At 40.7% G+C, this 10,000-nt stretch overlaps 2 protein-coding genes across 2 annotated transcripts in view; one reads left to right on the top strand and one right to left on the bottom strand.

Annotated features, from left to right (window-relative positions):
• The window catches only part of LOC106808138 (SPARC-related modular calcium-binding protein 1-like), a gene marked incomplete in the record, with an annotated part of 43,420 nt that extends 37,273 nt beyond the window's left edge, over nt 1-6,147 (top strand). Inside the window, 6 exon segments of the mRNA XM_014810719.1 lie at nt 1,012-1,162; nt 2,473-2,606; nt 2,863-2,959; nt 4,118-4,202; nt 4,482-4,635; nt 5,103-6,147. Of these exon segments, the coding sequence (XP_014666205.1) occupies nt 1,012-1,162; nt 2,473-2,606; nt 2,863-2,959; nt 4,118-4,202; nt 4,482-4,635; nt 5,103-5,176 (695 nt within the window).
• A 101-nt stretch (nt 6,148-6,248) lies between these two features.
• Nucleotides 6,249-10,000, bottom strand: part of LOC106808131 (lysosomal acid lipase/cholesteryl ester hydrolase-like) — a 13,586-nt gene continuing 9,834 nt past the window's right edge. The window contains exons 5-9 of the mRNA XM_014810711.1: nt 9,558-9,609; nt 9,171-9,263; nt 8,875-9,033; nt 8,472-8,612; nt 6,249-8,229 (exon numbers count right to left, since the gene is read on the bottom strand). Of these exons, the coding sequence (XP_014666197.1) occupies nt 7,969-8,229; nt 8,472-8,612; nt 8,875-9,033; nt 9,171-9,263; nt 9,558-9,609 (706 nt within the window). The 3' untranslated portion in view covers nt 6,249-7,968. The remainder of the gene's footprint in view (nt 8,230-8,471; nt 8,613-8,874; nt 9,034-9,170; nt 9,264-9,557; nt 9,610-10,000) is intronic.

The following is a 10,000-nucleotide window of genomic DNA, read 5'->3' as shown; positions in this document are numbered from 1 at the left end:
CAACGTTGAAATGCTGACACCATGTTGCTATGCTAGTATTATTGATCAGCTGTCCTACCTTGTTAATATAAAACAAACCGTATGCCCCTATGATGCCTCTACGCTGAGATATTAAGCGGTGAAAATTTGGTATTTTCGCCGAAAACCGGCTCGAGATCAGTTTTACTGCGACTGTCTCTCGTTTTGTGGACTGTATGTTGCTTCCGGTCGCCGCTGTGTAGCGCTGACTCGATACGTTATTACTACAGCGTTACTACATCCAGCGTAAGGGGCGGGTACGTCATCACCATGGCGATAAATAACGTTTATCAATATCAATTATTATTTATCACGTTTATAATAAGACGTTTTTGTGGAGTAATGGCTGCGTCAATGACTGGAAATGCGAGAAAAGATAGTAGAATAAAAATAAATTTTATTGTCAATGAATGACGGAAACACGCGAGGTTTCCCGAAGCTATCGCCAAAACGAGAGACAGTCGCAGCCACTACGTATCTCGAGTTGGTTTTCGGCAAAAATACCAGATTATCACCGCTCATTATCTCAGTGTAGAGGCATCGTAGGGATAAGCGGTTTATTTTATATTAGCAAGGTAGGACAGCTGATCAGTAATACCACAAAGAATCGTCAAAATAAAACGGGCAAAGTTTATTAATTTGACTAATACTGCAGCATGGTTTCAGCATTTCACCGTTGTACGCTGTTCTTCTTAATACGCTCTTGATAGTATGTGGCATCCTAAAGAATATAGCTAATGTAAGTAAGTTTAAACACTATTTACAGTTAAATCATTATAAAATTTTGCTGCGTACACAATCCTGCAATTCAATACCGGATAGTGCTAATTTTGAAATGTTGTAAGGTTGTTTGTTTACAGAATTCGTGGCGCTGCTACTCAGACTCCCTCTCGCGGGCGATGACGTCCCGTAGCGCGTTTAATAATCGTAATCGTTCTTGATCATCCCGATATTAAACATGATTAATATCACCTTTATTTTACCTGTACGCAGACGCAAGCGCTATCGCTAACTGTCAGGAGGAGAGGAACAATGCGCTGGACCATCAGGCACGTGATCCAGAAGGCGGAGTGTTCGTGCCAATGTGTGCAGACGACGAAGACACGGCTCTGTTTCAGGAAGCGCAATGCCACGCGTCTACAGGGTAAGTAAAGTACCTGGATGTAAGTAAAGTATGCTGTAAGTCTCCCAGCATACACGCCCTGCTCGGCTCTACGCTCGCAGTCGCTCGTCTATTGGCGCGTCTCGTTCCATGCATGTGATTTCATAAGAAAAGACATAATATCTAGGTAGAATGGTATACATGATAACATGATAAACAATACAGAGATCTATAGTATGTCACTTCTAATATAATATATAGGTGTCTTCGTGCGTGTGCGCCCCTGCGCGTGTGCTTGTAGAAGAATTACTATAGGCGCCGCTGTCGGTGCTTCCACACGTGCGTGACTGCGCATGCACGAGTGCGGGTGCGAGTGCGTGCGTGAGTGGGCAAGAAGTATTTATGCACGCGCGCGTCCACTTGCTTTCGTTTATAATGTCGAAGTAGATACCATTTACGCTCTATTATTTGTTTCGTTATTATAGTTAGTAATGATTATCGCGCACGCCAACGGAGTCTATTTGTGTGGTTCGCATACAGAATTGTGCTTTACAGCGCCCGACGCGTACATTTTCGACCACATGAATGGACCCTATACGAAACTCACAAACCGATTCCGCTATATTCTTATGATAACCCGAGGAAGCACGTATGCCGCCGGCATCGCCTCGGCACACACGATGGGTTGTGCTAGTGCCACACACAGTCAATAAAACACATGCACAAGAGTCGATATAAAAACAAACAACATCGCGCTTTTTAAAAAAACGGGCATTAAAAACTCGATAAATTTTACAACATTGATAGTTGTCATTGCAAACAAGAAAAAAACTCGGAGTTAAATTTAGTGAGAAATTGGTGAGGGGCACGATCGTATTACGAGTGTAAAGTCAGATATGGGGTAAATTACGCGTAAGTCACGCTATTGCCAATGAAAAATTTGCTAGGATTTAGAATCGTAGGATTTGTAGAATCGTTTAGGATTTAGATATCAACTACATGACTATAGGACTAGTCTGAGGAATGATAACGTTTTGACTATCATTTCCTCTAGATTTCATGGCGGATAAGGTTAATGACTAGCTCAATATTTATCATGGCCGTAGCTATATCGGGGGAGTAAGCGGAACCTAGACCAAAGTAGATACTATTACATATTATATTATTATATGGTCAATAGTCAATATCGACCTGCTTACAGACAATCACCCAGAACGCAAACCGCGCACGGGTTTGCCACCACCTCCCCAGGTAAAATGAGCTAGCTACGCTGCTATCTAGAGTATGTAGAGATGATCCTGTGTAGAGATTAACCAAAGACTCACCTCTGCGTACCTGCATGTCTTGCTCAGGTATTGCTGGTGCGTGGACCCAAACACTGGTCGGCCGATCCCAGGGACATCTACACAGCATCAGACACCAGATTGCGAGGCGGTCAAGTTGGAAAAGGATGACAAAAATGTCGGCGGAAGGCTAGACTGGAAAGGTCGGTACATATACGACCCAGATCCACGCGGTTAAGCTGACCTTATGACAAAATGTATGGCATAAGTGACAGTCGTGCAACCACGGATATTCGAAGAAAATGCCGTCTGGTATGGGCTGCTTTTAATGTTGGTATTGCTGTTTGACAAAAACGATGTTTTACGCGTGGATGGATTTGCACACCATGACACGTTAAATATAATAAAAACATGTATAAAATGCACATTATTTACTATTGCCTTACTTAATATGAGCAGGATGCAAGAACGACAAAAAGAAGCGAAAATTCGTAGAAGAGCTCATTGGAGAGATCAAGAAATCGATGGCAGAGGAAAATAACAACAGCAGTACCAGGTAAATTATTTTTCTTGAGTACACATCTTTCGCACACTTATTTAAGCGCGTGTTTATATTCCCATCATTGCCTTTCCTCTCACCCCTTCGACCGTTGTTCCTCTGTCTGTTTCTCTCGCATCGTCTATGTATGTTTTTTCGTGCACGTGCGTATCTTCCTGTGCCATTAAACACCGGTGTCTCGCTTCCCACCATGAGCTTGATTTCTGCTTAGTCGTTTCGTCTCATACAATTCCTGCTATTTTGTGTTCACCTAAAGCTTCTGTTCGCCCTTTATGAACTGCGTTTACTTGTTCTCCCGTCTTCTACATCGACGTGTTAAGTAGTTTTGACTACAGCACTTCGGGTTCCCCGCAGACAGGCATATGGTACAGTAGCATTTACTCCTAGTAATTTCATCGGCTCATGTGCAACGTCTCTTGAGTCAAACTCACTAACAGATACGCTATTAGTCAGCCCTACATCTGGGCTTAATTTGGTAACAGCCACAGTAACTTAGGATCAACTCATCTCGATGCCCGCGTAGTAGCGCTACGTAACCGACATTGCTTTCTTTCGCCGATTAATTAAGATGCGGGAGATCGTTTGTTGCCATTTTGTTTCGGCGTTGCAAGTGAGAGCAGTTTGTCACTCGGTGCCGTCTCGGCTCAGGCTGCCGAAGATGTGCCCGCCTGTATCAGAGCGAATGTCTTTGTCGATTTCAAAGATAATTTCAGGAAAATATCACCGATATCCGTATTGGATCCGCGATATTTCAAAATTAGGGGAAACAGCGCAAACTGCGATATATATATATATATATATATATATATATAGATATATATATATATATAGTTCATAATACCGCCAAATGTTCTCGTATTTACACGCAGGCGTATGTGCGCGAAATAGAGGATATTAAAAATACCAATAAATGTCGGCAGCTGTTTCAAATTTGCCTGTGCTGAACTCGGTGGGCAACGAGAGCGAATCAAACGCCCACATGTTCTAGTATATATACTAACAGAGGCCGCGTGCAAACGGAAGCAGAAGCAAGCGGATGGCCGTCATACTAAGCATGTACGCCCACGCCGCCACCTGCCACCCCCGCTTAGCACATGCATACAGACTCTCCGTACATACTCAAACAAACTAATGCCACGTATTTCTTTTAAACAGCTTACAGAGGATCGAACCGAATCAGATTGACAGGGACTCGGCTATCAAATGGAAATTTATGAAGTTAGACACCAACGTCAACCACGTAAGCTGTTTAATAAACAATAGGTAAACGTGTGGAAATAGATAGAATGTGATGTATATATTGCTAGTTATACATTACATATAATTTGAGAAAAATATAGAAGGCCAAACATTACCACGAATATTTACTAGACTACTATCAAGAGAACACGCACATTCCACTTGTACGAAGCCATATAAATTTATAGGGCATTAACAAATTTCCAGGAAGTGAGGGCTACCGAGAAAAATACATCGCTGACGATTCATCGTTGAGATATGTGTCGGATATATTTTACAGATTTTAGAAAGAAAGGAATGGAAAATCTTTAAGAATGAAATTCGAGAGAACCGCAATTTGGGGAAATGTGGCCGCAACTTTCTGAGGTATTGCGATGGCAGCAAAGATAGGAGGATTTCATATGAAGAACTCAAAGGGTGCACAAGCGAGAGAGGTAAAAACGTGGCGCGATTGCAATCAAATTATAACATATATCGAGAGTGAGAGGGGCTGACGTTGAGGGAAAGAGAACGAGAGAGAGGGAGAGTGAGAGCAAGGGCGAGAGGGAGTGCGTATATATATATATATATATATATATACACACATCACACGCAGCGCACGCACGCACGCACGCACGCACGCACGCATCGCACTCCAGCGCACGGCACGCACGCACGCACACACACAACACACACACACACACACACACACACACACACACACACACACACACAGTCACACACACATAATATGCACATGCACTCACGCGCGCGCCCGCAGGTACCTGCGCACACGCACACACACGCACGCGCGAGCGCACAGATATGTTAGAACCGCACGAATGCCCATTTAAACGACAGTTGTATTTTGAAATCGCAACTTTCTGCATGTTACTCATAAATGATTCTATTGTATTTCCAGAACTAAGACGGAGGAAAAATGGCAAGAGACGAAGAGGGCCAAATCCTTTTCATAAATATCTCCACAGCAAATAAGCGACCACGAAATGGTCACATAATCTCTGTAAATACGTCACATGGTGTTTGTAAATTTTTTTAAAGCTTTGCACAGCATTTTATGAAAAATGGCATCCGTCAAATACAACTGCCAACAGATAAACATGTATTTACCAAGGTGAAAAAAACGGGAAATTCCCCCCCCCCGTTTTTTATGACAATTTATGGAGACTTTCAGCAACATTTCTAAATTCTGCGCGTACGGTATGTTCCAGATTCTCGTTCGACCGCCCTGGGCCATAAAATTCGGACATAATCTTGTTACGTAGTCTCTGTACCTACAGCATTCGCGTTGTCTAGGTGTCGTGTAATCTAGTTGTCTGAATTCTGTGTGATAGAACTGTTTGTAAAAACTTGAACTTGCAAAACTTGCAGCGAAAAACGTCGAAAATGAAATACTACCCTAACTGCTAAAAAAATGCTATCGTGAGTTTCACCGACTGAAATGCAACGTGAATTGCAATTTACATGCATTGCATGAGCTACATGTGTCTCGAACCCAAGTATGAAAGGTGCTAATGATACACTTGTCCAAACTTGTGCTTTCTATATATAATCAGGCTCATATAGTTCCAGCGAATTAGTGCAAATTATTTTACACCTTTGCTTATTGCCAACCTCTTATTCCACTAGCACTATGCATGTTAAAAAATGAGAGTGGGTGGTACCTAAGAAATCCTAATATTTTAGCATGAAATCAGTTGTATATAAAATCTGTCTGATATCTAAATATACCAAAATTCAACTTAATATATTTTCTGGCAATTCACAACTTTGCATCCAATGTCTTTAAACTCAAAATACACAAAACAATGATTTATGTGCCTGTATGCATGAGCCTTTATATGCTAAAATGAAGTTGCTGTCAACCTGTTATTGTTTATATATAATATATATCTTAGGTATGAGTGTAAAATAAAGCTATTAAATGTACTAGTACATATCTAAAATAACAATGACTTTGTAATATTAAAATACAATTTATGTTCAATCATAACAAAAATAGCACCTAACATGCATTACATGTTGTATAAACAGCTTCGTACCACGAACATGACCACAAACAACATGGCTAACATACAAACGAAACTGACAAGTACATCGTATGCTGTTTTATCATTAAAACGGATTCGCTCCTATTTACACACTATTCATTCGTGAACACTCTATTATAAAATACCTAAACACACGCGAGGGAATCATAGCTAGAACTGAACCCCCCCCCCAGAATAGGTTAATAATCTTGTGATCACGGATACCCAGACTGGACTCCACCAACCACTAAACGTGAACGATACGATATACCAACGCCATCAGACGCGCATAGTCAGCTGAATGGCAAGAAAATGTTCACGGTAGTAGTAATAAAAGATGGCTACTAACATGTGACTGTCTGAAGGGTCATCTTATCTTTGCACATTCCTTACGACCTGGGGAATAAAGCAATGCCTTCACATGCCTTTTACCATCGACTCAGCGAGTATTATGATAATATTTATATATATTTATATTAATATATGATATTTAATATAATAAAAGTGAAATGAAGAAACACAGGATGAAGCCGAATTCAGAGCGTATCAGTCGGTGCTGACAAACTTGCAGAATTCAAGTCAGCCACACTAGATGACATGCCATTACAGATGGCAAGGCGCACCATTAAACAATGATGGTAGAAGAACAGGCCACCGGCCACAGGACAGATGTACAGTAATACTGAATACTGGAAGCTTCGTGATGGGCTGCATGAGACCGAAGAACTTATATTCATGGGAACCAAGCTACTAGTGTCCAGCATGCTATAAGGCAGAACATGCTAACGCTTAATCAAGATAGTTACCTGGGCGCTGACAAGTGCAAGTTGCGTGTGAAAGTAATCTTGTTCTGGCCTGGTGTGAACACGAATATACGGGCTACTGGGGCAGGTGCTGTACCTACATCAATTTGAGAGAAAGGGACAGAAACGAGCCGCTGCTACCGCAAAGGTTAGGATTCAGGAGACCCTACACTACTACGTTGTGGTGGTTGATTGCTTTTCCATCTTGAGCTTGCAATGCTAGACAGCAAGACGGTAAGGTGTGTGACCACCCACCTCAAGGCGATATTTGCACGAAATGGCTTACATGAAGAAATGGTGAGCTACAATATTCCCTACGCCAGCCAAGTGTCAAAACAAGTCGACAAATACCCAAGAAATAACAGGCTTCTGATGAAAACCTGCAAGAATCTAACAGTGATAGCTCCAATACCTGATGATCTCCCTGAGGCAAACCCGCAACAACGAGGAGAGAGAACAGCACGTAAGAAACAGATGCAATTAAACCCCACCTCAGTGTCAGCACATCAAATGCAGAGGGAGAGGACCGTAGCTAAAAATGACTACATGTAGGGAATTGCCAAAGTGAATACAGATGGCACCACTGGTCTCATGTTCGTCCAGTATCAATGGTTAAATGTGATTGTATACAAATCTGAATAGAAATCGTGAAGTACTCCTATTATTGTTAACATCAATATCTTACAATAGACATACTGCATAATTATAGCAGCTCGTTCCCAGTTATCAAACTGACATTCTACACAAACACAACACTAGCTACACAAATACAAACATATCTTGCAATGTGCAACTGCTAACCCACACTGCTGCAACTGTGAATTTTGATAACCAGTCTGTTACGAGCACAAGGTTCTGGTTTCAAACATTTCGCTTACATGCTATTAACCACTGAGCAGTGGTTAGTCACTTCATACAAATGGAATTGGTCATCCTAGGCATTAACCAAGGTTGTTGCATTTTGTTCAAATTTTCTCATCATATCTATCACAGGTTTGTACACCAACTCGACAGCATCGATTCCCCATATGAAATCCAAATGAGCCCATGGCTCAATAACTTTTTCATAAATAATATTCTTGATCTTCGTCTTGAGCCAGGACACATCTCTTGGATCAGCCAACCAATCGCAACCTCCACTGAACAGCGCAACAGGTGTCTCCATCTGTGAGACACTGTACTCAGGAGGATGAAACTAGAAAGTTAAAATTCAATTTCATTCGATTACATACCAAAATAAAAGAAACACAATCAATAAAATGTGCATCAAGAATTTACAGGTCACATTAACTACTATTTATTATACGCATTACACTAAATTAACAGTTAAAGTAATTATTAGTAATAACAAAATTCCGATAGAAAAAGGCGATTGAAAAATCAAATCTGCTTGCAAAACGCTGCTGCAGTTATTTCTTAATTTTAATCAGCGCATACCTGACCATATTTTCGCAGGTTGCCAATGTATCCGTAATCATACATTCGACATTTCTTTGACTTGACCATCTGAACGAAGTGCATAATGTTCTTCGTAGATGTTGCAGAGGGCGTCTTGGATATGTATACTGGAAGGCGTGTCTAAAAATATTTGAACATAAAAGTAGGCCCCCTATATATTTTTCATTTTATATCAATGAAGCTACCTGTAAAATTCATTTAAATATTTCAAGCAACGAAAAAAAGCAGGAACGCTACTGATACATTAAATATGACCTTAAATACATTGCACTTTGATCTGGCATTTTTGCTAGCTCTGTTAGTAAGCATTGCTAGTGCAACCTCACACATTCAAGCCCACGTCAAGCATCATACAGCAAACGTGAGCACCATTACATCTTACCATGTTTAGCTGCTTCTCATCAAATCCTCCAATGAGGAATATAATGTCAGAGCAGATGTAGTTTAGCGGTTGACTCCGACAAAGCGTACGTCCGAGAAACTTCAACAGTGGTTCTGCAGCATGCAGAAAACTATCATCTCCTGCAAGCTTTAGTAAAATCTGAAATGGATAAATGACGCCACATTTCAACTTTCACATTCATATGTTCATTGACACTTAGGGCTTCTATGAGTAAACGAGATATCTATATATCTATATATAAAGATTGTAAAACTAAACCACAGCATTATACTTACATCCAACTCTGTGGCAAAAGGTACAAGCCACCGCATGAGTCCCTTCGTATACCCTACTGTGAAGACAGGACCCAGTGCTGTGAACAGTTTTACCTAAAACAAACGAAAGCCATTGTAGTATTCTGCTATCAGAAGATGACTGCTCTAATTGTTATGTTCAAACAGTTGCATTGTGGGATCAGGGCTCTGAGAATAAATGGCTGACCAGCGAGCAGTTATTACAGCCATGAAGAAGACATAGTTACTTTAAAAGACTTAACAGTTCAGCTAGAATACAAGGCATGTATGCTTAGTCAGATCATGTAATCTACATCACATGGATCCACTGCTCTTACGCGTTTGTTTGGGTTGATCACTGATCCAAATCACATTATTATTATTCCTGACCTTGGTGGCGAGGTGGATTTGAAGGACATCCAATATGGCTACCTGCAATGATCTGTGATAGGTCGCAATGACAGGTGATCCATTGGAGGCGAGTTTGCATTTGTTTGGACAGATCAAGATCAAGTGATCCTGATCAGACATATTCATCCCAAACAAACAGGCCCACAAACTTCCAACTGTAGATTTCTCCAAAATTAGCATGCTTGTTGGACGAACATGGATCTGGTCTATCAACAATACACTACCAGGATAACAAGCAATAGACATATACAACTTCCCACAATTACCCACTGCTGAGAGTGTAGAGGTAATATACTAATATCAGGAGTAAGATAATATAGGAATATAATATATATATATATATATGTATATATATATATATATATATATATATATATATAGTTCATAATACCGCCAAATGTTCTCGTATTTACACGCAGGCG

The sequence above is a fragment of the Priapulus caudatus genome, unplaced genomic scaffold (assembly GCF_000485595.1).
Source record: "Priapulus caudatus unplaced genomic scaffold, Priapulus_caudatus-5.0.1 Scaffold255, whole genome shotgun sequence".
Taxonomy (NCBI): Eukaryota; Metazoa; Priapulida; class Priapulimorpha; order Priapulimorphida; family Priapulidae; genus Priapulus; species Priapulus caudatus.
This window is presented reverse-complemented; position numbering and strand designations above follow the sequence as displayed.